This window comes from Pseudopipra pipra, chromosome 7 (genome assembly GCF_036250125.1).
Source record: "Pseudopipra pipra isolate bDixPip1 chromosome 7, bDixPip1.hap1, whole genome shotgun sequence".
NCBI lineage: Eukaryota > Metazoa > Chordata > Aves > Passeriformes > Pipridae > Pseudopipra > Pseudopipra pipra.
The window spans coordinates 38,466,134-38,490,482 of NC_087555.1; the positions used below are offsets into that span (position 1 = coordinate 38,466,134).

The 24,349-nt window shown below is 47.7% G+C and overlaps 2 protein-coding genes across 42 annotated transcripts in view; one reads left to right on the forward strand and one right to left on the reverse strand.

Moving 5' to 3' along the window:
* RIF1 (replication timing regulatory factor 1) overlaps window positions 1-7,764 on the forward strand; it is a 30,299-nt gene extending 22,535 nt beyond the window's left edge. For 2 of the 4 annotated variants that reach the window (XM_064661726.1, XM_064661729.1), the window contains exons 29-35: window positions 583-3,585; window positions 3,725-3,862; window positions 4,123-4,200; window positions 4,297-4,412; window positions 5,224-5,377; window positions 5,694-5,802; window positions 6,597-7,764. In XM_064661726.1, coding sequence (XP_064517796.1) covers window positions 583-3,585; window positions 3,725-3,862; window positions 4,123-4,200; window positions 4,297-4,412; window positions 5,224-5,377; window positions 5,694-5,802; window positions 6,597-6,817 — 3,819 coding nt within the window. In that variant the 3' untranslated portion in view covers window positions 6,818-7,764. The remainder of the gene's footprint in view (window positions 1-582; window positions 3,586-3,724; window positions 3,863-4,122; window positions 4,201-4,296; window positions 4,413-5,223; window positions 5,378-5,693; window positions 5,803-6,596) is intronic. The other 2 variants (XM_064661727.1, XM_064661728.1) reach the window with 2 other exon arrangements.
* Window positions 7,765-8,138: 374 nt separating this feature from the next.
* The window catches only part of NEB (nebulin), a 101,021-nt gene continuing 84,810 nt past the window's right edge, over window positions 8,139-24,349 (reverse strand). For 10 of the 38 annotated variants that reach the window (XM_064661725.1, XM_064661693.1, XM_064661696.1 and 7 more), the window contains 19 exons: window positions 22,302-22,394; window positions 20,745-20,837; window positions 20,240-20,332; window positions 18,984-19,076; window positions 18,461-18,553; window positions 17,079-17,171; window positions 16,300-16,392; window positions 15,733-15,825; window positions 15,129-15,221; window positions 14,607-14,699; window positions 13,787-13,879; window positions 13,419-13,511; window positions 13,053-13,145; window positions 12,575-12,682; window positions 12,145-12,328; window positions 11,441-11,533; window positions 10,644-10,796; window positions 10,320-10,429; window positions 8,139-8,886 (listed from right to left, as the gene is read on the reverse strand). In XM_064661725.1, the coding sequence (XP_064517795.1) occupies window positions 8,713-8,886; window positions 10,320-10,429; window positions 10,644-10,796; window positions 11,441-11,533; window positions 12,145-12,328; window positions 12,575-12,682; window positions 13,053-13,145; window positions 13,419-13,511; window positions 13,787-13,879; window positions 14,607-14,699; window positions 15,129-15,221; window positions 15,733-15,825; window positions 16,300-16,392; window positions 17,079-17,171; window positions 18,461-18,553; window positions 18,984-19,076; window positions 20,240-20,332; window positions 20,745-20,837; window positions 22,302-22,394 (2,031 nt within the window). In that variant the 3' untranslated portion in view covers window positions 8,139-8,712. The remainder of the gene's footprint in view (window positions 8,887-10,319; window positions 10,430-10,643; window positions 10,797-11,440; window positions 11,534-12,144; window positions 12,329-12,574; window positions 12,683-13,052; window positions 13,146-13,418; window positions 13,512-13,786; window positions 13,880-14,606; window positions 14,700-15,128; window positions 15,222-15,732; window positions 15,826-16,299; window positions 16,393-17,078; window positions 17,172-18,460; window positions 18,554-18,983; window positions 19,077-20,239; window positions 20,333-20,744; window positions 20,838-22,301; window positions 22,395-24,349) is intronic. The other 28 variants (XM_064661703.1, XM_064661689.1, XM_064661704.1 and 25 more) reach the window with 20 other exon arrangements.

Consider the following 24,349-nt stretch of genomic DNA (forward strand, 5'->3'; position numbering starts at 1 on the left):
CCTTCTCATCACCAGGTGGGAATTTAACATCATTGCAGTGGTTTTGCTGTGTTCTGCTTTATATCATTTATTGGGCATTTGGATTTCAAAATGGGAGGATTTGTATCAGTAGTTCTAGTGTGGCTGTATTTGAACTTTGTTACACAGCTCCAGGTATTACAGGGATTTATATTCATGGTCAGTCATGTGCATGTGCTGTCAGTAATATTTTATTGGGGTAAAGGTTGTAAATCCTAAATTCCTTTTGGAGAGGAATTGGCTGAACAGCTGGTTTGATAACTGGGTAAAATACAGCAGGCTTTTAACAGAAACTTACTGCTTTAGCTGTAAGTTTGTTAATACCTCTAGCAAAACTTAAATAAAACATCTTTGCAGTTCTTTGTTTTGGGTTAATGGTTGAAAAGAAGTGTCTTTTATAACTACCAGTGGACAGATGATGAATAATTTGAAGGAAGGGTTGTTAGAAAAACCCTGTGGGTGTGGTGTTCTTTACTGCACCAGAACCCTACTTAAATATTATATTCATAGCACAACCGCAGTACTTTGCTGTTCATATTGTTGCTGTTGATATTTTTGGGACAGGAAGAAAACACAAGGAGTGAAGGGTGTCCCTCAGGGGAGAGCTCAGCTCCCAGCAGCGAGGGGGAGTCACAGAACCACACAGCTGAGATGGTTCCAGAGGAGCCATCAGCTGGAGAGCAATTAGAGACAAGCTCTGGGGAAGCAACTTCCAAGGAGACCTCGGCAGGGAATGAAAACACTTCCAATGCCAGCAACAGCTCAGCTTCCAGCGATGTAATTTCTGGGACCCCCCAGCCCGTGAGCCGCCGGCAGTCCTTCATCACCCTGGAGAAGTTCAGCGGGACAGAGAACAGGCCCTTCAGCCCATCACCACTGAACACCTTCTCAGAGCTGTCCAGAGGGGCTGCCCTGGCAGGCAAACAGGAAAATACAAGTGTAAGCAAGACCAGTGCTAAAGCAGAGAAATCCGGAGAAGAAAACAAAAAGCCTCCGGATCCGGAGCCTGTCCTCGCGGCGATCCGGAGGCTCACGCGCCGGCAGAGCAAGATGGAGCTCCAGGGAAACAAGTCCAAGCTGATGAACAGGTCAGAACAGGAGTCTCTTGCCTCTGACAGCATGGACAGTACTCCTGAGCTGTGCTCCACGGTAGAGGACGTGGAGCAAATCCTCCTGTCCCAGTCGCAGGCTCTCCACTCCACAGAGGCAGACATCAGGAAAGTCGAGGACACCATTGCGGAGATAGAGAAGGCCCGGGCCTTGGACATGGATTCCAAGGAAAACACCCCCCCAGACACCACCACCTCACCCGACCAGGCCACAGGGGAGGACCCCCAGGTGTCACAGGTGTCCCCTCAGCAGAAGGTGCTCCGACGTTCCTTGAGGCGCCGGTCGGAGACTGCAGAGAGCTCCTCGGGGAGCCAGGACAAGGAGGAGGGGATCCAAAGGAGGGACAGGCGGAAAGAGGATGACAAATCTGGGCAGAAGAAGGTGTCACAGCCTAAGGATGATGGATCCCCAAAGCAAAAGGGGATTTCTGGGAAAACAGGAGAAAAGATGAGTACAAAAGAGAGCAGCCAACCCGAGAGAACTGCAGAGGACCGGAGCTCCAAGGACTCTCCTTCCAGGGGCATTGATGAGGAAGGGAGCAGGCGTGGCAGGAGGGCAGAGGAGCCCCTGAAGGCTGAGGGGGAAGGTCAGGACAGCAGCCTGAAGGTGGTGGAGCGCCCACGGTACCACACCAGGAGAGCTGCCCAAGGGTTGCTCTCCAGCATAGAGAACTCAGAGGCTGAGGGCTCTGCCAAGGAGGAAAGCACAAGGAAGAGAAAATACACGAAAGTGAAAACCAGAAGTGATTCTCAGGAAGGTAAATTGAAAGATGGGCAGCCAGGAAGCCACAGCCATGAAGTGTCTTCCCAGGAAAATGAAACTCAGAGTCTACTGGAAGCAAATAAAGGGGAAGCTGAAATCAGCACAGCTGAACCATGTGGCCTTGAAAACCAGGGAATTCCTCCCACTGCTGGTGAAGTTGTGGGATCTGCCAGCTCTGGGAACCCCCCTGCTGCTCAGAACACCAGTGAGGAGCAAAACCAGAGCGACACAGTGATGGAGTCACTGCCCAGCCCCTCTGTGTGTGAGCAGGATGGGAAAGCAGCACAGCAGAACCAGCAGGAGGAGAGGCAGGCAAGCCCAGGGGGCTGTGCACCAGCAGCAGATGCTTCAGGGGCTGAGCATTCCTCCCTGCAAACCCCTGAGTGTCACAGCAAAAGGAGCAGGAGGGTGAAAAAAACCAAGAGCTGCGACTGCTGTTTTAAAAAGCCAAAGCAACAAATAACATCGTTCACTGAATCCAGAAAGAGGAAAACTCCTGAGCCGGACGAGCCCCAGATCAGCCCGGTTCAGACCCCTGGAGGGGGCTCAAAGCTGTGTGGGCACTCAGATTTTGAGGAAAGCTTCTCCCTGGCACCTTGTGCCATGAGCACTCCGGTGCATCCCCCAAAGCAACCCAGGACGGGCGACTTGGAAAGCCAGGGAACATGTGTGGGTACCCTGCAAGGAAGCAGTGGTGGGATGGAGGTGGAGCCAGAGAATCCAGAGTGTTCCGCGGGTGAAACTACTGACTCCATAGAGGAAATAAAGGAACCTGCTCATCAGAAGGAGCCAACGGAGCAGGTTCTGCCAGGGGGTGTTCCAGGGGAGCCTGGTGAGAGCTGCCTGGCCTGGGAGAGCCAAGGGGAAGGACCAGCAGCTCCAGAAAAGGGAAGAACAACAGCTCCAGAAAAGGATGGAACAGCTACTCCTGAAAAAGATTTTACAATGTCTCCAGAGAAGGGAGGACCAGCAGCTCCAGAAAGGGAGGAACCAGCTCTAGAGAAGGAGGGAACAGCAGCTCTAGAGAAGGAGGGAACAGCACCTCTAGAGAAGGAGGGAACAGCAGCTCTAGAGAAGGAGGGAACAGCAGCTCCAGAAGAGGAAATAGCAATGGCTCCAGAGAAGGAGCAACCAGCAGCTCTGGAGGAGGAGGAACCAACAGCTCCCGGGAAGGAGGAACCAGCAGCCCCAGGGAAGGAGGGAACAGCAGCCCCAGGGAAGGAGGGAACAGCAGCTCCAGGGAAGGAGGGAACAGCAGCTCCAGAGAAGGAGGGAACAGCAGCTCCAGAGAAGGAAGAAATAAGTCAGAATGGACAACTGGAAGAGGTGCCTGAGGAACTGCCTGTTGATAGCAAACCTGAGGAAAAGGAGATCAACAATCTGGAAAGCAATCAGGATGATAAAGCAGAAGCTGAGATTACTGCAGGAGAAACTTGTGTTATTCCAGAGAAAGAGATGAAGGAGGAATTAATGGAAACTGAAATAACAATGTCTGAAAATGCAGCCTTGGAAAATCCCAGTGTAGAGTCACCTCTGAAGGCAGAAGGTGATGCTTTGGTGCCGGTGAATGAGAGCCCCACCAGCATCCAGGCCCGCTGCACGTGGTCTCCCTCAGCTTCCCCTTCCACCAGCATTTTGAAGAGAGGTGCAAAGAGAAGTCACCAAGATGATGAGTCCCTGTCACCTGCTCACAAGGTATTGCCAGGGTGTGTCCTTGGGTGAAACATTTCCTGTGTCAGTCAAGAACTTTAACGACCTCATTTCAGACTGAAAGTTGTTCCCCAGGCCCTGGTGGTTTGAACTGACACTGTCAAACCTCCTTCCCTCCCCACAGATCCGTCGGGTGTCCTTTGCAGATCCCATTCACCAGGCGGGGCTGGCGGACGACATCGACAGGAGGAGTCCCGTGGTCAGATCCCACTCCTCACCCTCTTCCAAAAGCCTGAAAATCTTGTCCAATATTCAGACTAAGGTGAATTCTTCATATATATTCTGTGTTCATGTTGTTTATTGTAGGGAGTGTGGCATGTTTGTAGTCACTTAGCACAGTTGTAAGAGCAGAGGGTCAGTCAGGGTGAGAAGTAGCTGTAACTGCTTCAGTCTGACTTGTTCTTTTACTCTCAGATCTCAGGGGGTAGAGTCTGACAACTGAATTCCTACTATTAACTGAATTCCTTCTATTAACTATTCCTACAATTCTGAGAGATATTTTTTTCCTCTTTTTCTATCCAGCACATTACCACTCCAACCAAAGGATTTCTGTCCCCAGGATCTCGTACCCTTAAATTTAAGAGCTCAAAGAAGTGTTTAGTAAGAAGTGCTTTGGTTCATGTTTCTCTTCTATTTTTTTTTTCCTGTATTCAGTCATGTGACAGTTATTTTAACACCTTTCCTGTGTTATTCCAGATTACAGAAATGACCAAGGAGTCTCTGCCATGCCCTATGGAACATGTGTACCCAGCCTTGGCTGGCTGCAAAGCTCCTGTGGATGTCATTTTACCCCAGATCACATCAAACATCTGGTAAGTGGGTTGTTCCTTTAAAGGGGACATTTCCATAGAAACTGAATTCTTACAGGACCTACAAACCCACCTTTTGTGACAACTTACAGATGTCTTCAGCCAAAATTTTTTCAAAAGGAAGGAGGGTGGTTTGTTGGGGGAGAGACTTGACTAGTTTGGAATTCTTCAAGTACTTTTTTGAACGCTGAAAAGCTTGTACCCAGGGACAGGGTACCAGCACAGGAAAACAAAGAGCACCAAAAATGCTAACATACACATAAATAGACATATGGAAGGAACACAGAGAGAGATAAGGGGAAAGAGAAGGGCCAGGGTCCAGAAACTCTTGCCAAATATCAAAAACTCCTGCCAAATACATGTTGGAGTCAGCAGAATTAAGGAAAGTTCAGAAGTTTACCTGAGGGAGAGGAGTGAAACGACAACCCCGAGGCTGAAGTAACAGGATGTACCACTGAGATTCTCCCCAGAATGATGACCCAGCCCCTGACTCTGCCCTCACTCTGCCTGCTATGAATATTATACCTAGATGTTGCAATAATGTGAATATGCATGAAATGATGATGTAATCTCTCACAGAAATTGTATAAATAGTCTGGCTTTTCACTGAGTGCTTCGGAGCTCTTTGTCCAGCGTGAGCTGGGAGTTCCCCAGCGTTGCCTGAAATGAACACCTCGCTGCTTAAAGACTGAAGGTTGTCTCTGAGCAGTTCTGTCCCACCTTTTGGGGCATAAAATTGGCATCAGTAGGTCTCTTCCCGTTCTGGATATTCCATGATTCTCTGGTGATAACCCATTTCCCTCCCCTGCTGCAGTGCCAGAGGTTTGGGGCAGCTCATCCGAGCCAAGAACATCAAGACCGTGGGGGACCTGAGCTCTCTGACAGCCCTGGAAATCAAAACCCTTCCCATCCGCTCTCCCAAAGTCTCCAATGTCAAAAGAGCTCTCAAGGGATATCATGAGCAACAGGTAAAGCTGAATTTTTAACACCCAGGGTGCCAGTATTGCCCTAATGAACTGATAATAGCCATCATGAGGAATGATGTATTTTTTCCCTAATTAAAAACAGCACTTTGAAACCTAATCCCTGCCTGTCTCAGTATGTGGGAATTCAAGGTACAGATGGCTTGGTTGCACTATTATTATTAACAGGAATGGTGATTGCATTTACTGTGACATGTATTTATTATTTATGTATTCATTATTGTGTTTCTAACCATGTAATCTAATTTTATTTTTCTTGTTCTAAAACCGTTTGTCTTGTTCTGTCCCACACAATGCTCAGGTAAAGTCTCGAGTGTCGGAGGAAATGGTGGTGCTTGAGGATGCTGAAAAGCCTGTAAATGATGTGGAGGAGAAACCACTCTGTGTAGATGAAGAAAAGCTTGGAACAGGTACCTCTTGGTGGCTTTTTGCTTCAGATTTGGAGAGTTCTGCTGTCTTTGTTCTCTCCTGATGAGAACACTTGATGCTTTTATTTTTTATTTTGGGTCTGTTAGTAGCCAATATTAACACATTTAATGCTGCTTTATGAAGCCCTGGAGCAGTGGCTTTTTAAAACTTACATATTTTGAGGGGAAAATGCTGGTTTTCCCTAAAGAAGCAAAGAACAAATTAGGCAGGGCTCAGATGACTCCTGAGCTGTTCCATGTTTGGTCCCTGCTGGGGGTGCACAGAACAAACGTGGTGAGCAGAGATAAGGAAGTGGTGCCTCATCCTGAGGGGGGGGACAGGAGTGGGATGATTCCCTGGACACCCAGCTGGGATTTGCAGGTGTAGATTTTTATTTGGATTCTCCTGTGTCTTCCTGGAGTTTGGCCTGGTGGCTCAGAATCCGTGTTTGTTCTCCCAGCAAGAGACTGGAAGCAGAACAAAAAGCCCAGGGGTGACTTCTCTTCAGCTCTGCAGTTTAAATGTGGGAGTTAAGTGTGGGATTTGGGACACTGGCATTGTCTGTTGGGATCAAATCCTTTCATTTCTGCCCTTGGATCTGTTGTACAGCCATGGTCAAACACAGCAAAACTCACCAGAAGGAAGGCTGGGGTGGAGTTCTGAGGGCTCACTTTGTCAGGAGCACTCCTTGTGTGGAACAAACACTTTGTGGGCTGCTCGAAGATGTTATTTTGTGGAAAACCAGCTGGAATTCTGCTTAGATCTCCCTCCACTTCCCTCTTTCCCTTCCTTTCAGACCTGGCTGAGCCAGCCATGCCCAACACGAGCGACCAGCCCCCGGCAGATCTCCTGAGCCAGATCCAGGCCCTCTCTGCCCAGCTCAGCTCCGAGGATCTCCACAGCTATTCTGGGAGCCAGCTCTTCGAGATGCAGGAAAAACTTGCTGACATGTCCACCTGCATCCTGAAAAACCTGCAGTCCCGCTGGAAATCACCACCCCAGGACAGCTCCCAGTAGCTGCTTCCCGGGGCTCAGTAAGGAGGATTTTGTTACAACAGGTTTTTTCCCCCCACACACCTTGTTTTTCTTACTGGTGAATTACTCCTTAAACTGTGCATTTTGAACAGAAGATATTTTTTAACTCCTACATCAATTTATTGTCATGGGATTGTTGGGTTTTTTTCCCCTTTTTGTTGTTGTTGTTGGTTTTTTCCCCCCCTAATTTGTGGGACTACTTCCTCCCTGGCAGAGGTATTTGTCTTGTGTTGCTATGCATATTTCTTTCAGGTAGTGAAAGGGAACTTGACAAGAGTTGTGCAATAGCAAAGAGACTGTGAAACCAAACCAACAGAGTAGTTAAATTATTTTTTCAGACCCGAAGTGTTCTTAGTGCTGCAAACTCTTCCTGTGGGGCCAGAGCTGCATCTCCCAGCTCTGCTCCTCTGCTGCCCCGGGGGGTTCCTTTGAGCTGCTCAGACTCTGCCAGAACAGCACCTGTGAGGTGAGCTGGGCTTAATTCCTTAAGCAGGAACCTGGGATTTGTACTGGATCTATTTTTCCACGTATTTTTGTACGACTCACACTAAGAAGTGACAGGATGGGCATGCACAGACTCTGTGAAGCCTCCCGGGCTTTGCCCCATGTCCATGGGTGGCAGCAGTTCTCCTGGTGGGAGAAGACTTTTTCCTTGGGGAAATGAATGGATTTGGCAAGAAGCTTCTTGTATATTGTGTACAGACTGACAGCAGATGTTTGGTTACTAATTTATGATCGGGATTTTAATTGCATGGAATGCATTGCTGCTTCTCGGAGACCTTCAGCGAGAGTTCCCGGGCTTTCCTCTGGAATTCTGATCTGTATATATTGTACTGTAGCTATCAGAGTGGGTGTTTATTGGAAGGAACTGCTGCAGGTGCTTTTTAAGACTTACACATGGGCAAATAAAAGAGAAAATAGTTCCCAAACTTGTTCATGTCCCCGTGGTTTGGTGGTTGTGGGGTTTTGCCTGTTCAGCTCCCCCTCGGCATTGCTTTGGATTCCCAAGGCTGGGAGGGACCTTGGAAGGTCTCCAGTGCTGCTGTAAGGTGGGAGCAGGTCCTCAAGGATGTGGTGGGATCATCAGCAGGATTCTGAGTATTCTGTTTGTGTGTCTCATGGACAGAAGGACCAGGACAAAGAGGTGGCCTGCAGCTGTAATGGGAAGTTGGCTGTAGGGTTTTGTGCTTCCCTGGAAATGTTACTTTGGTTCTAAATCTGCCTCCTTAAGTGTGTTCAGCTCTTACAGCCGGTGATCTGTGAGCTCAGTTCCTGCTTTCAGCACAAGGGAACACATCCATCCTACTGCAGAAACATCAGCTTTATTCAGTCACTAATTTACAAGAAATAACAGCTTTTGACCCCAGAACAGTTGCACGAAGAACACATTCATGAGACCTCAGCAAGCAGGAGAGGGTTTCTTTTTCCCCTCCCCAAATAAATTGGTTTGAAATACTAAGCTTAGATGTTGCTTATTTGTGAAAGGAAGTGAACAGATTTAAACACATAGCCCCCAAAAAATTCTATAGTTTTTATAGAATGAATAAAGTAATGCTTGGGAGTCTTAGTCTTAATACTGGTATCAAATTTTGAAGATACTGGACTGCAGTTGTAGTGTCATATTATGGTGTGTGATGAAATGTTGGGAATTCCAGGCAACGTTTAAAAAAAGGTGGTTTGTTGGGTTTTTTTGGCATTGGAAGAAATGCAAAGTAGTCTTTTACAGGTGACTTTTCAAAGATGTTTTGAAATAACGTCTCAAGAATATTTTGCTCTGCAGTTACTTTTACTCACAAGGCGCCATCGCCACGGCCACCGAGGCGCTTTGGGAGGTGTCACCCCCCTTTTCTGCCCCTCTGGGCAGGGGCAGGGGGTGCTTACACGGCCTCCACGTAGTTTGCCGGGAGCATCCCGGTCTTGCCGGTCCTCTGGACTGTGCCGTACATCCAGCCCTCGTCGATGGCCTGGACGTTCACGATGGTGTCGCCGTCCTTGAAGGAAACCTCGTCGGCATCGGCCGCCGTGTAATCGTACATGGCCCGGTACGTCTTCTGTGGGGGGGAGAGGCACGGGCTGAGCCCTGACAGCTGGGAATGGGGCACCCACAGGGAATGGGGACACCCTGACAGAGCTGGGAATGGGGCACCCACAGGGAATGGGGACACCCTGACAGCAGGGAATGGGGCACCCACAGGGAATGGGGACACCCTGACAGCAGGGAATGGGGCACCCAGGGGGAATGGGGACACCCTGACAGCAGGGAATGGGGCACCCACAGGGAATGGGGACACCCTGACAGCAGGGAATGGGGCACCCAGGGGGAATGGGGACACCCTGACAGCAGGGAATGGGGCACCCACAGGGAATGGGGACACCCTGACAGCAGGGAATGGGACACCCACAGGGACTGGGGACACCCTGACAGCAGGGAATGGGGCACCCACAGGGAATGGGGACACCCTGACAGCAGGGAATGGGGCACCCACAGGGAACGGGGACACCCTGACAGAGCTGGGAATGGGGCAGCCACAGGGACTGGGTAAACCCTGACAGAGCTGGGCTGGGAATGGGGCACCCACAGGGACTGGGTAAACCCTGACAGAGCTGGGAATGGGGCAGCCCTTGACAGAGCTGGGCTGGGAATGGGATATCCAGAGGGACTGGGTAAATCCTGACAGAGGTGGGCTGGGAATCGGGCAGAAAGAAGGACTGGGTAAACTCTGACAGCCACAGCTGGGCTGGGAATCAGTGTCAGAGCAGGGAAGGGCAAGTCTGACTCACTACTGAGGGCTGAATCTGCTCCTGTTTTAAATCTAGTTCAGCTTCTGTGAGTTCCCCCTGAATGAACTCTGAATTCCTCAGGGTTCATGCTGTAACTCCTGCTGTTAACTTAGTTTTACTGCTGTTAACTTGGGTTTAGTCTGTCTTAGTACACAGTGATTTTTATTTTTCTGGCTGGTACCAGGTGCTTCAGGAGATGAAGCAAATAATGCTGTGTTGAGGTGGGAAATAACCCATCCCGTTCCTTCCCAGCTCCTCCCCTGGGTCCTGGGCACCTGAGTGCCACCATACCTGTGTGTGCTGGTGACACTGAGCCTGAACAAAATGTTTGCAGGGTGGGTTTGAGCAGGATCAGCCCAGGGGAGCTCCAGGCAGGTTTTGGGAGGCAAAGCCATACCCACTGTCATGGATCTACTCCAGACTCAACCTCAGGAATAGGAAGAATTCAAATTTTAAGATGCTAATTCAAAGTTTTGAGGTCCAGGTGAGGGTGTGTCCCACTTCAGTGAGAGTTACACCTTCACTGGGTTTAGTGCTGAGCTTCAGCCTGGGGGAGAGGAACGTTCCTGACTCAATCCTGGATTAACATAATCTGAAGCACTACAGACCATGGGCCATGACCCCTGCAGGGCTGTGCAGTGTGGGGAGGCAGCCAAATCAACTCCTGGGGCTGTGTCCCAATCCCAGGCTCACAGTTACTCACCCCAGCAGTGGAGGGGTGGGAGGGGACCGAGGACACCGTGGTTTGCTGGGTGGCCACCGAGGACGAGCGTTGTTGTGGCAGCTCGATGGTTTTCACCTGTTTGTAGCCCACTGAAAGGCAAACAGAGTTTGTGGTGTTATTGGAGTCGGTGATGGAGCTGTTGTGGTTGGAGAGCAGGGACAGGGCACTTGAGTGGCTCAAATTACCAGAACAGATTATGTTGGTTGCGAACACAACTCGCCCTTTTGGAGCTGTGGTGTGTCCTGGCTGCAGGAATGGCTGCCCAGCTGGCGTGGGCAGTTTGCCCTGCCCGGTGCCCCGTACCTGTGGTGGTGGTGGTGAAGAAGCCCCCGTTGCTGTAGTAGGACAGGCGCTGGTCGGTGCCCTCCGAGGGCTCGGATTTCTCGTCTCCGGCGCCGCTGATGCTCAGGGCGCTGGCGGAGCGGGAATGCTCCCGGCTGCGCCGCTGGGCCTGGACTGGGGACAGCAGGGGCAGGGTCACCACACCCGTGGGGGCTCACAGCCCCAGCCCTGCTGTTTCCCAAGGTTTGTGGGGAAAAAGCTCCGTGTAAATAATCCCAGTGTATTCTATGGTTCCTTGGTGGTGTTTCCAAGTGATTTTTTAAGTGTTCTGTGGACACCACACTCAAGTTCTGCTCTTCAGCAGTCACAGTAGTTTTATCCTTTCTCCAGTCTCCTTCCTCTTAGTCTTCCAAAGTTTTTATTCTAATTATCCCACCTTTCCCTTCCTTCTCTAACATAGCTCTGAGCCCTCCCTGAGGCTGCTTTCTACCCTTCAGGTATTTTTCCTCTCAATAAGCAGGAAAGGAGTTAAACAAAATAAATGTAACTCAGGACAGTATTTTGCAATAACTAAAAAGGAATCACATGCTGTGTGGGTCATATAAACAATCCTCCTCCTGCCTGTGTTGGGTCATTTCATGACAGAAAAATTAATAATGTCTTGTTTGAAAATATGCTGGGGAGGAGCAGCCACAGACAGTTTGTCCTCTGTCCCTGTGTCACCCCTGACCTCTCAGCTCTGTTTGGCCCCCAGGACCCCACGTTTGCAGGAGTACAAACCCTATTTTGCCCCAGTAGAAGAGCCCCCTGGGACACACCTGAGATCATGTGCAGGCTCCGGGACTGGATGTTGTCCTCGGCCGGGTCGTAGTCAAAGACGGATCCGGGGTTGGTGCGCCAGACACGGAGACCTGTGGGAGAAACGGGAATGTTGGAGAGCTGGAGCAGCACAGCCTGGCCTGGACCACAGGAATAGCAGCTGTGACCTCCCTGGAAGTGTCCAAGGCCAGGTTAGATGGGGCTTGGAGCAACCTGGGATAGTGGAAGGTGTCCCTGCCCATGGAAGAAGGTGGAACAGGATGGGCTTTAAGGTCCCTCCGACCCAAACCAGTTTGGAATTCTATGAAAAGCGTATTTATTTCAACAATTTGTATTTCTCAATTTTATAGCACAGATTAGGCTTTTTTTACATTTCATCTACAACAGGGCCTTTAATATGCATAGAGATATAATCTAGTGTTATAATATAATATAATATTCTAGTGTTACATTCTGAAGTTGGGGACAGGCAGACCACAGCTGCTGCAAGACTATTTTTTCAAAAGAGATTTTCAAAGAAAAGACTGTCAAGAAAGGACTTCCATAAAAACATCATCCCCAAGTAATGATGAATTAGAATTGATGTGGCTGAGCTTAAATTAAACCACTCATCCCAGCTCTGCTTGTGCTGTGGAAATGAAGTAGTCAAGTCCTTATGAAATTAGATCCTGCTTTTCTGGGAGGTACTGGGGTAGAGCCTTACCTGTGAGGTTCTCCTGGTCCTGGTCCACCCGTTTGCGCTCCATCTCCACCACCCTCCTCTGGATGCCCCTGTAACTGATGTCACTGAAGTCCTGCATGTTCTTCTTCACCCTCTCTGTGATGGGGTCGGTGACCACGGGGGTGAAGCTCCCTTTGCTCTTCTCAAAGTCCTCGTGGTACTTCACCTGCAGGTTCAAATGGAAGGGCTGTGCTCTGCAGCTCAGCTGTGACCCCTGCTTCCCTCAGGTGAAGTTCAGGGAGTGTCCCAAACTTTGGCTTTCCCAATCCAAGGAGCCACGAGAGAGCCTAATCCCTTAAATGCTTTAGTGTGAAAGATCTGGGTCAGCAAACCTGTCCTTGAGCTGCCAACCAGGCTTATGTTTAGGTTTAACTCCCTTCCCAAGGTAAGGCCCCTCTGGAGCTGCCCTTACTGTGGAGATGTGTTTCTGGGTCTCCCTCACTCTCCTCATCTCCGGCGTGTCCAGGACGTAGGCGGCTTTTCCTTGGACCTGCTTCCGGAAACTGTCGGAGTAAAGAACCTGCCAGGGGAGAACGAGGACAGAACCATGGCAGGATTTACCTCAGGTTAGCAAAGAAGGGCCTGAAGGAGGCCAGGTCCAGATTTTTATATGTTTTTTTTTTTAATAGAGAACATTAGAAATCTCTTACTGAAGAACCATCATTTTCTGTCTCCTGAAGTGTAAGAGCAGCAAAACCAGAAGAGACTTGAAAGCAACGTGTTACTTGAAATTTAACTGTTTAAAAATCCCCCAAACTCCAGTTAATCACAAGGAATATATTAAAGAATTCCATGTGGTTACTTTATCCCTCCAAGCCTCAACTCTGAGTGAGGATTTCAGGGATAAATTGTGATTTTAGTGTTTTTCCCTTTGGCTGAGCAGGACTCACCGAGCTGATGTTCTCCTGGTTCCGTTTGGCTCTTTCCATCTCCGGAGTCAGAGGGGTCGGAGTTCCCTTTGCCATGTGCTCCTTGTACAAAACCTGCAGAGCACAAACACGTGGACACAGCTCAGAATTCCAGGCAGAATCCCAGCTCTCTGGGAATGGGGTTATTGAAGCAAACCCAGCGCTGCAGGATGGAAAAGATCTCAGGAAACAAAGCAGCTGAAAAGTTATTGGCAAAAGGTGAAAAAAAAAAAAATCCAAGGGAAAATAGACAAAAATGAGGAAAACTGGGAAAATGAGGCTGCATTAGAATGGGTTTGGCTCAGGGTGGTTATTTTGGATAGAAAGGCTTGGCTGTTCCCTCAGTACCGAGCTGATCTGTTCCTGGTTGCGCTTGACTCGCTCCATCTCCGGAGTGACCGGGCTGGGGGTGGCCTTCCCTAAGCCTTCCCTGTAGGCAACCTACAGAGCACAGAGGAATTATCACCAGGAGAAAACCAAAAACTGGGCTGTTACTGGGTTTAGAGTCAACACTGGCCGTTAGGAAAGGGAAAAAAAGTCAGGAAAAAGAGGATTAACAAGTTACACAACAAAAAAGTCTTTGCAAGAGGTGACTTGCTAAAGGGGAAAAATTAGAGAGTTAAGTAAAACCAGGTTATTAAGAAGTTCTCTATCACATCATCTCGTGTTAAGCACTTCAGTGGGATCTTTGGGAAGTGTTTTCCTGGGGGAAGTACCGAGCTAATCTGTTCTTGATTGCGTTTGACTCTCTCCATCTCGGGGGTGATGGGGGTGGGGGTCGCCTGCCCCACGTTCTCTTTGTACAACACCTGTGGGATACACAACATGTATCCAGGGGCTTAAAAATCCCCAAATGGAAAGGGTTTGAACACAAAGGGTTACTTTGTTATCAAATTGCCAAAAAGTCAAACATTTAGTGCTGCCAGGAGGGGTGAGAGAGGCAGACTGGAGAGAAAAGCTTGGCTGTGGGGTTAACAGAGCCGGGCTCTATCCAGGGGCAGGGATGCTGAAGGGCCAGAGGCTCAGGGAAGACACCTCTGGCTCTACAGAAAACATTTCTTTAACAGTTACCTGCTTTTTTATGTATATTTTAAGTCATTCCTGACCTTTTTTGGGAGGGAGGTGGGAGGTTTGTTGCCACGCTGTCCCACATTCAGATGTCAGGGATGGGTGTTTTTCCCTGAAGTCAAATTCCCCTGAAAATATACTGAAAGTTGAAATACTAAATATAAACCTGAATATGCCCGAGCAGCCTGGTCTGGTGGAAGGCTGGGGTGGAACAAGATGGGATTTAAGGTCCCTTCCAACCCCAACATTCCATAATCTCCAGCAAGAGATCTCTGAGCTTGCCTGGATAGAACCCACAAACACAAACCAAGTTGTAGAAAAGCCGTGAAACTGTGGGATCGGTTTAGAAGGAGCAATTAATCTGCAGAAAGAAACACATCTGTTTTTTAGCTTGAACTCGGCTTTGAGTCAGGAGTTAGGCTGCCCTTTGTTAGGCCAGAGGCAAACAAAGCCCTCCCCGTTAAGTACCGAGCTGATGATCTCCTGGTTGCGTTTGACTCGCTCCATCTCGGGGGTGACGGGGGTCGGCGTCACTTTGCCCATGTTTTCTTTGTACAGGACCTGCGGGGTACAAGGGAGCATCCACAAATTAAAAAAGGAAAAAGAAAATCTCAAAGGGAAACAAAGCAGAACGTTCAGCCCAGCTTTGGAGTTACACCGAGGAAGGGTTAGAGCTGGGGCACGGGAGGAGCTGGAGCTTGGCCATTAATCTGGGATGCAGGGATGGGCCCCTGCGTGGAATCAACTGCTGGAAACACACTTGGGGTGAGAAAGGGTTAAAAAAAAAATTAAAAAAATCGACCAGAAAAACAAAATCCACTCAAAAAGGGATTTTTTTTTCCTCAGTGAAATCCTGCTTCAAACAGTGTTAAAGAGAAGCCTTTGGTTGTGTCGGCTGTGTCTGGAGTTAATAAGCACAGATTGCTGAGTGTTACAGTGTGTTAAACACTTCATTCCAAGGTTTAGGAAGTGTTTTCCTGGTGGAAGTACCGAGCTAATGATCTCTTGATTGCGTTTGACTCTCTCCATCTCGGGGGTGACGGGGGTGGGGGTGGCTTTCCCTATGTTTTCCTTGTACAACACCTGTGGGAGGAGAGAAAGAGCCACAGAAAGCAACAGTGAATAAACAACCAGCTCTCCCTACACAGTTTTTTTCCTTGGATTTAGTTTCTCACGGCCCAGGGATTTTTAAAGCAGGTCCTTTAGTAGAGTTTTGCAGCCTGGCTTTAACTCCTCAGAATAAATAGTGTAAGTAAATCATGTGAGATCTGCATCAATGAGCACTAAATACCACATGGAGGGGCTGAGAATGTTATAAAAATTTAAATTAATTGCTTTAAAATAAATGTCAGCACTGCAGAGAAAATGAGGGGAGTTTTAAGTGTTTTTAGGATTAGAACTGGGTATTAAAAATCACTCTTGAAATCAAGATAAACAGGAGCAAAAGTCAAGGTTTAAACCAGAGTAAGCCATGAGTAAGAAGTGGCCCCTGCTCTGAGCTGGGTCAGTGTTATTTTGGAACAAATCCACTTATCCAAAGTGTTAAAAAGTGGTTTTAGAGGGAGTTAAAGGGCAGTTTTTCTCTGGGAAGTACCGAGCTACAGATCTCCTGGTTGCGTTTGACCCTCTCCATCTCGGGGGTGACAGGGGTGGGGGTCCCCGTCCCCACATTCTCTTTGTACAACACCTGCACGACAAAAAGCATCCAAAAAACATCATCACCACTCAAAAAATCATTAAATCCATCATCTCCTGGGAAAGGGGAGCTTTTAGACCCCCCCTCTGCAGGGAGCTGGAAAGGCCCCTCCCTCTGCCAGGAGAAAAGCAGGACACGGGAATTGGATGTATAAAAAAAAACAACACTAAAAAAAGGAAGAAGGGAGGTGGAACAGGGAGCAAAACAGTTAAAAAATATTCAGGATAATGTCAATAATTTGTAAATAATTTATAAATTTATAACTAACTCCATCAGTGAAGAAGAGGCGGGTCAGTAACGCTGGAAAACGGGAAGAGAGGATAAGTCGATTACGTGGAATAAGAGTTGATTACGTGGAATAAGAGTTGATTACACGGAATGAGGAGAGGAACTGCCCATTTTTAAAGGAGGTCAGGGAGTGGTGGTTGGGTGCAGTGAAAGGGGGGCTGTTCCTCCCCACGATACCGAGCTGATGAGCTCCTGGGTGCGTTTGACTCGCTCCACCTCGGGAGGCACCGGGATGGGGGTTCCTGTTCCCAGCTCCTCCCGGTACAAAACCTGTGGGACAAAGGGCTGGTCAGGGAGGGAACAGCAACAGGCACACAGAGGGGTTGGGAAAGTGCCTCCCACACACAGTTTGGGATAAAAACCAGGGATTAAAAACTCCTCAAAACCACACAGTGAATCCGGATTCCCTCTGGGAGCTGGAGCGTCATCGCTGCTCCTGAGCCGGACACCAAAGGGGCAACAAAACACTGGGAAAGTATCAAATACAACAGAAAAACAACAAATAAACCAATTTAATTCATTCCCACCCCAGCAGGTCCTGCTGACTCCACCCCAGCACGGCCACACCCAGCCAAGGCCCAAAGGAGTTCAGTTCTTGTGCATGAAGGAAGGAAAATCAGGGAAAAACCCACCACACGGAGCAAAACTTAAGGATTGTTGAGACCAAGAGAAGGAAAACAGAGTGGGGGTTTAAGAGTTAAAAAAAAAAAAAAAAAAGGTAATCACACTCAAAAAGGTGTGATTACACACACAATTATTAAAATGATATAATTAAAAAAAGGGAACAAGAACAATGTAAGTAATAATTACAAAGGAAAAAAAAAATCTCAAAGGACCAGGATATTATTTCTTGTGTAAGTTGATTACAGGGAAACAAGAATATTGATTGGTGTGTTAAAAAGTCTTTTAAAATAGATTAAAAGGGATTTTGTTTTGCTTTTCAAATTCCAAGATACCGAGCTCAAGTTTTCCTGGTTGCGTTTGACCCTCTGGATCTCGGGGGTCACAGGGGTGGGGGTTCCCATGCCCAGCTCCTCCTTGTACAACACCTGGGGGGCAACAGGGTTAGAGTGACAAAAAAGAGAATAAAACCAACAGCAGGAACACTCCCACCAGGAGAGAGGGCTCTGACACGCCCTGGAGAAACAGGGATTAAAAAAGCCCTGGAAATAAAAATCGAGTTTCAAACTCTGTTACACTGATAAGACTGGAGCTGAAGGGGGATTGATTTACATGGATATTGGGAGAGAATTCCTGGCTGGGAGGGTGGGGAGGCCCTGGCCCAGGTTGGGCAGAGAAGCTGTGGCTGCCCCTGGATCCCTGGAAGTGTCCAAGGCCAGGTTGGACGGGGCTTGGAGCAACCTGGGCTGGTGGAAGGTGTGAGGGTTGGAATTAGCTGGGCTTTAATTTCTCTTCCAACCCAAACCAGTCTGAGATTCAATGATTCAGTGAATTCTATCAGCCAGTTAAACCTGGGGAGTACTTAGAAGACTAAAGTCTGATATAAATGCCAATAAATACATTTTTGTCAGTATTTGACAATAAATTGGCAATAAATACATTATTGTCCTTTCAGCAGTTGTGAGGGAAAACATTTTCCTGACCATAAGTGACTCAGTGGAGGAGCAGGGCCTGAGGCACCTTCCTGAAACCTTTCCTGTACACACACCTCAACTAAGATTTTATATATATATTTTATATATATATTTTATATCTATTATTACTACTCCTCTCCTGTTTTCAGTGGCACTTCCTCACCTTTCCAAACATCCCAACCTCAGTGATTTTTTCCCCTCTAACGGTGCTACCAACACCCCCAGGGCAGTTCCCACCACCTGGGACTCGGGCCACTGCATCCCTGCAACAATATCCAACATTTCCCAAAGGAAAAGGCATCAAATCCAACACAGAAGGAACAAAGGCAGCAATTCCACCTGATTTGCCCATCCCACACCAGCAGAGCACACGGGAGGGAGCACAGTCAGTCACAGCCACGGATTTGGGGAAGGAAATAAATAGTTTAGTTTTTATATGTGGTAAAAACCAGGGAAAAAAAAACCCCAATAACCAAGGGTTGAAGTGATTAATAAAAGGAAAAGCAGAAATAAAAAATATGGCAAGAGAAAGACAGGAACAGGGAATCTAAAAATCATTAGTGAGGTGGATCCAATCAAAAGAAATTATGGAGGAAAAAAATCTCAAAACACAAGGAATGGGATGTTGTTGTTGTGTGAATTGATTACAGGGAAATACAGCAGGAGAATTTGGGTGTTAAGAGTATTTTTGAAAGAGATTAAAAGGTTTGGGGTTTTTTTTTGCTTTTCAAGTTGAAAAATACCGAGCTCAAGTTTTCCTGGTTGCGTTTGACCCTCTGGATCTCGGGGGTCACAGGGGTGGGGGTTCCTGTGCCCAGCTCCTCCTTGTACAACACCTGGGGGGCAACAGGCAGTTCAGGACAAAAAAACCTACATTTGGTGGAGGTAATTCTTGTGATTTTATGCCCATTAAATATACCAGAAAGCAGGAAAAATTAGGAAGGATCAACCAGTTAATAATTGTGATCAATTAAACCCAGAGGAAGGGACAGCTGGGAATGTGCATCCAACTGCTTGGAGCAGAATAATAAAAGGATTAAAGGGAAGGAATGAAGCAAATTATATTAAAAAAGTGGTTTTAAAAATGCAAAATACCTTAAACTGCAGGAAAAAAAATTAATGGACACCAAGCACTGAGTGTTATGATTACAGGAAAAATATTTCAAAAAATCAGTACATAAAATATAACAGAGTAATTAAAAATGTAATAGCAGAAAGGAGATGAGTTTATAAGTTAATTAGAATTAAAAAAAAAGCAAAAGATACCGAGCTAAAGTTCTCCTGGTTGCGTTTGACCCTCTCCATCTCAGGGGTGACAGGAACGGGGGTGCCAACCCCCAGCCCCTCCTTGTACAACACCTGGGGCAGCAGGAAAGTAAAATCAAAGGAGAAAGGGGATAAAAAAGGAGAAGGGAAAAAAAAAAGAGAAAGGGGAAAAAAAAAGGAGAAAGGGGGAAAAAAGGAGAAAGGGAAAAATAAAAAAAGAAGGAAAAAAAAAGGAGAAAGGGGGGAAAAAACAAGAAAGGAAAAGAAGTTAAAAAAGGAAAAGAATGAAAAGAGATAAAGAAGAGCAATAATTTAATACAGGGAAACATCAAAGTATGAAAAATGGTGTTTTTCCAGCCTTGTTCAAAGTCCAGCAAAGAACCTTCAATGAAAACAGGGGGCTGAGGTTCCACTGAGCTTTTTTTTCCACTGGGCACAGAAACGTGGGAGTTCTAAACTACCTGGAAACCCCCCTGCAAAGGACTCCCCTACTCAAATAACAGACCTGGCACGAGCAGCTTTGGCTCCAAGGATTCCAAACTGAGGCAGCTGCAGGACCTCAGGGATGGGAAGTGCAGCAGAACATTTACCAAGAGGGGCTTCTCTGAAATGGCCTCAGGACTTATTTCATGTCTGAACTGAGCCAAAATGAGCCATAAACTGCTCCAATGAAAGCAGGAATACTGAACAAAATGATGACACAGTGGCCATTTGACTGGGAAGTGTCAGGAGGAGAAATGATCCAGATCAATACTCCTCCCTACAGCAATTTTTCCATCTATATGCAATTTCCACCATGTTTTCATATGCAGTGACCTGGGAATGCCACCTGGATTCCTTAGAAAGACCTGGGGGTATAAGAGAACAGCCAACACAGCAGAAATTCCAACTCAAACCATTCCATGATTCCCTGAGCCAGGAAGGGTTAAGGGTTTGTTTTCCATTGCAGAGGTGAGGCTGGAGATGTTGGAAGGGTGGGCTCTGTTATTGAGGACAGTGACACCACTCACACTGCTAACAATTCCTTGGGAATTACAACAAGGCAGCACTCAACTGCTTGAGTGACTGAGGTTAAAATCTCCCAGCTGGAACAACTGAGTGACAGGTTAAATGAGGGAAAAACGAAACTATCAGGATCCTGACAGGGCTTCAGTGATTCCATAAGGGAAGGGCTGCTCCAAGGTCAGCCAGGAATGGGAAGGACGGTGTCAGTGGAGGAGCTGAGGGGGTCTGACTGGCATTTGGAAGGGCAGTACCGAGCTGATGTTCTCCTGGTTACGCCGCACTCGCTCCATCTCCGGCGTCACCGGGGTCGCGGTGCCCGTCCCTAAACCCTCCTTGTACAACACCTGCGAGGGACGAGACAGTGCCCACAAACACCCCTCAGCACAGGCACAACCACCACTCTGACCCTTCCCTGGGTTATGCTCAGCGTTAGATCACCTCGTAATTCACTTCACACTGGATCCAGAGGCAAATATTAAGGAAGAGGCTGGTGGGGGATTATTCTGGAAATAGGTGATGGGAGGGAAGAGAAGATAAAGGGTCGAGATAAACATGGGGAGGAACACCACGTTAAATTCAGTTCTGGTTCGCGTGGAAAGGTGTGAATCCCCCAAAAGCACAAACAGGTGGGATATCAATGAGTTAAGACACTGCCAGGGCAAAGCCAGGACTAAACCCCTGAGGGAGGAGGAGTGTTAGGGGGTTACAGAGCAGGATTATAACAACAGCCGTTGTTACAAGTCCCGGGGCCGGTACCGAGCTAATGTGCTCCTGCGTGCGTTTGACTCGCTCTATCTCGGGGGTCACGGGCGTGGGGGTGCCCGTGCCCAGCTCCTCCTTGTACAACACCTGCAGGACACAAGGGCACAGTCATGGCATCACTGAGGCTGGAAAACACTTCCAAGGTCATGGAGTCTCCCCTGTGACCATTTCCCACCTTGTCCCCCAGCCCAGAGCACTGAGTGCCACGGCCAGGCCTTCCCTGGACGCCTCCAGGGTGGGCACTCCAAACCTCCCTGGGCAGCCCCTGCCAAGGCCTCACCACCCTTTCCATGAGAAATTCCTCCTGATGTCCAACCTGAGCCTCCCCTGGCACAGCCTGAGGCCGTTCCCTCTCCTCCTGTCCCTTGTTCCCTGGGAGCAGAGCCCGACCCTCTCTGGCTGCCCCCTCCTGTTGCAGAGATCACGACTTCCACAAGAGCTGGCCTGGGACAGAGAATTTCCCTGGGATCACATGGAAATAGTGCCCAGTTTCTGTCCCTCACTGTCTGTACAAGCCCAGCCACCAGCTCAGCAAAGTGCTCTGACTTCAGTGTGTTCAAGCACCTCAAACACTTCAAGGACAAATATCCTCCTGACCCGAGGTTTTGCTTTTCACCTTAGTTCAGGAACTATAACAGTATCATTTTTCAGGCACTCAGCATTTCTGGAGTCTCTTTGATGGTGTTAATCTTTTATAACCATGTTTAATCCACAAATACTTAATTGTGGGCTTCATTCATTTTGATTTCTGTGCCTGTTTGTTTGCAACAGCACTGCTTTACCGTGGGTTAGATCTCTAGTAAGGAAAACAATTCTAGTTGTGAGAGGAAACTAAGGATAACAACTGTTATCCCTCATGTTTGATTTCAAAAAGATTGTATTTTTTTGTGGAGGGAGTTGTGTAGGAGAAACCTGGGTTGGTTTAAACCCCAACCACATAGAAATACATGACAAATGCATTCAGGGCTCTTCCTGCAAGTAGTAAAATACTTGCAACAAAACAAGGTAAGTAAAAAAAAAAAAAAAAAAACCAGCAACTTTCAGTGCTTGATATAATTGAAACAATGAAAAAAAAAACACCAACCAAAAATAAAGCAATCTCAGCAAGGGAAAATGAAAGTATGTAAAAGGTTGGGAAAAAAATTGAGAAAAGAACTCAGCTGTGCAAAAATGAGCTGGGAAGCACATTGTTGTGGCTGCTAAAATCTACACTTAGATAAGGGAACAGCCAGGCTTTGTTTTCCCTTATTTTGTGACTATAAGGAAGTTCCATTTGGGTTTTTTCCATAAAGTTCTCCCTACCTGATCCATTTTTTTTTCAGACTAATTACAACACAACCTGGGTAATTTTTGCTCCTACTTGTGTGTTTAGAAAAGGTCACAGAATTAATGCAGGAAGTGACCGACTGTGATCGAACTCAGGGATTTAAGCTCCCTGCTGCTCAACCCAAGGATTTGGGAGACTCCTCCCAACCCTCAAACCAACAGCCAGGAGCAGAGGCTGGAGCTGGAGCTGTGGGTGGTGTGGAGGGGGCACAGACAGGGCCATACCGAGCTGATGTGCTTCTGGGTCTCCTTGACGCGCTTCACCTCCGGCAGGTCTGGAATGGGGGTTCCCTTCCCAATGCTCTCCTTGTACTTGATCTGCAGAGGCACACACAGCAAAAAGGGGTTACACTGAAGCACTAAATGGATTCATTATGGACACAGAAAGGAAATTTTTCTTTCCTGAGCTCATGGAGAGTGAGAATTTAAAGGATCTCGTGGGCTTGAACTGGTAAAGGATTCCCATCGCCTTGCCAAGAAATCTGGGACAAGGCAACTTCAGCTGCTGAGTCCCTGGGAATGGCACTGGAAGGGTTTTATAAAACCAGCTGGAACCCCATTCCATTTGGTCTTTCTACCAGTGAAAGGAGAATTTGGGCTGTGCAAGAATCCCTCGTGTTCAGCCAAGGTGAGAGTCCTCACCCAATACCTCAGTGCTCTCTGCGTCTCTGCCTGGGCACAGCAAGGGAAAATGCACCTCACAACAACATACTGAACACATTCTGCATCAACAAATTGGCTGAAATGTTAGTATTTTAGACCAAAGTGACACCAGCATTCCAAAAAAGCAGAGAAGAGATTTATGAGCTTGGAAAGAGAAGGACTATGTATAATTATTCCAATTTTAGAGTGCTGCAGCTTTTGATATCATGTAAAAGCTTGACACGAGAAGCTTTCCTGAGGCTGGGGGCACTTGTTGGCCCTGGCAGCTCCACAGACAAGCACAAGACACGGACAGAAAACTGGATCCAGGGGGTCCTGAGCAGTGGCACCAGGAGCAGCTGGACACAAGTGACCACTGGGGGACCCCCAGGTCAAAACTGGGTCACCCTCCCGAGGGACCTGGATCTGGGACAGAGGGTGACAAAGCTGGGAGGGTTGGTTGATCCAGCCAAGGGTTGTGCTGCATCCAGAGGGACAGGGATGGAGAAAGGGGCTGAGAGGCACCTCAGGAGGTTCCACAGGGGGGAATTCAAGGTCCTGTAACTGGGAGGAACAGCCCCGGGCTGGGAATAACTGGCTGGGAAGCAGCTTTGCAGAGAAGGATCCTGAGGACCCTCACGGCAAAGGTCAAGGTCCTTCCATCCCAACCCCTTGATTCCATGGGCTTTTGATTCAGGAGGGCATTCCCAGCAGGCCAGGGCAGGTGATCCTGCCCTCCACTCAGTGAGGCTGCAGCTGGAGTTGTGTGTCCAGCTCTGGGCTCCCCAGACATGGAGTGACTGGAGAAGCCAAGAAGATGAGTAGGAGACAGGATCACCTCAGGCATGAGAAGAGGCTCAGAGAGCTGAGACTCTTCAGTTTGGAGAGGATGTTCAGGGGGAACTTCTCAATGTGTAGAAATGCCCAGTGAGAAGGAATAAAGGGGAGGGAGCTGCTCTTTTTAGGAGCTGTCAGTGACAGGACAAAAAAATAAAACAAACCAAACAGAAAAATCCCCAAAACCCTCCCCAAAAAAAAAAAAAAAAAAAAAAAACAAAAAAAAAAACCCAAAACCCACACAAGCAAAAAACCTAAAACAGACCAACAATCCCCAAAAAAACCCCCCAAAAAATCCTAAACAAACAAAACAAATAAACAAATAAAACAAAAAAAAATCAACCAAAAAAAAACAACAAACCACCAGCAGAAAATTCAGTCTGATCACAGTAAAACACTTTTTAACTGTGAGATGGTCACACAGACACTGGAACAAAATTGCCTGGAGAGGTTGTGGAATCTTCAGCCTGTGGGATACTCAAAACCCAGCTCATCCAAGCAACCTCCAGACCCTGCTGGAGCAACAGATGCTCTCAACAAGTCCCTTCCAACCTAAATGATTCTTTGATTCTGTCCAAACAACCTTTGGGGTGAGATTAAAATGCTGGCAAGAGCTCTCGTGGTTTAGAAATGGGTTGTAAGTAAGAAACTGAGTGTTAATCATTAGAAAGATGACTGTTAAAGTAAAAAGGAGAGGCAAAAACTTGAAGAAAGTCACCCTCAACTGGGTGGGGTTATTGCCAAACCACTGTTAGCAACATGAGAAGAAAAAAAAAAATAGAAAAAGAAATATT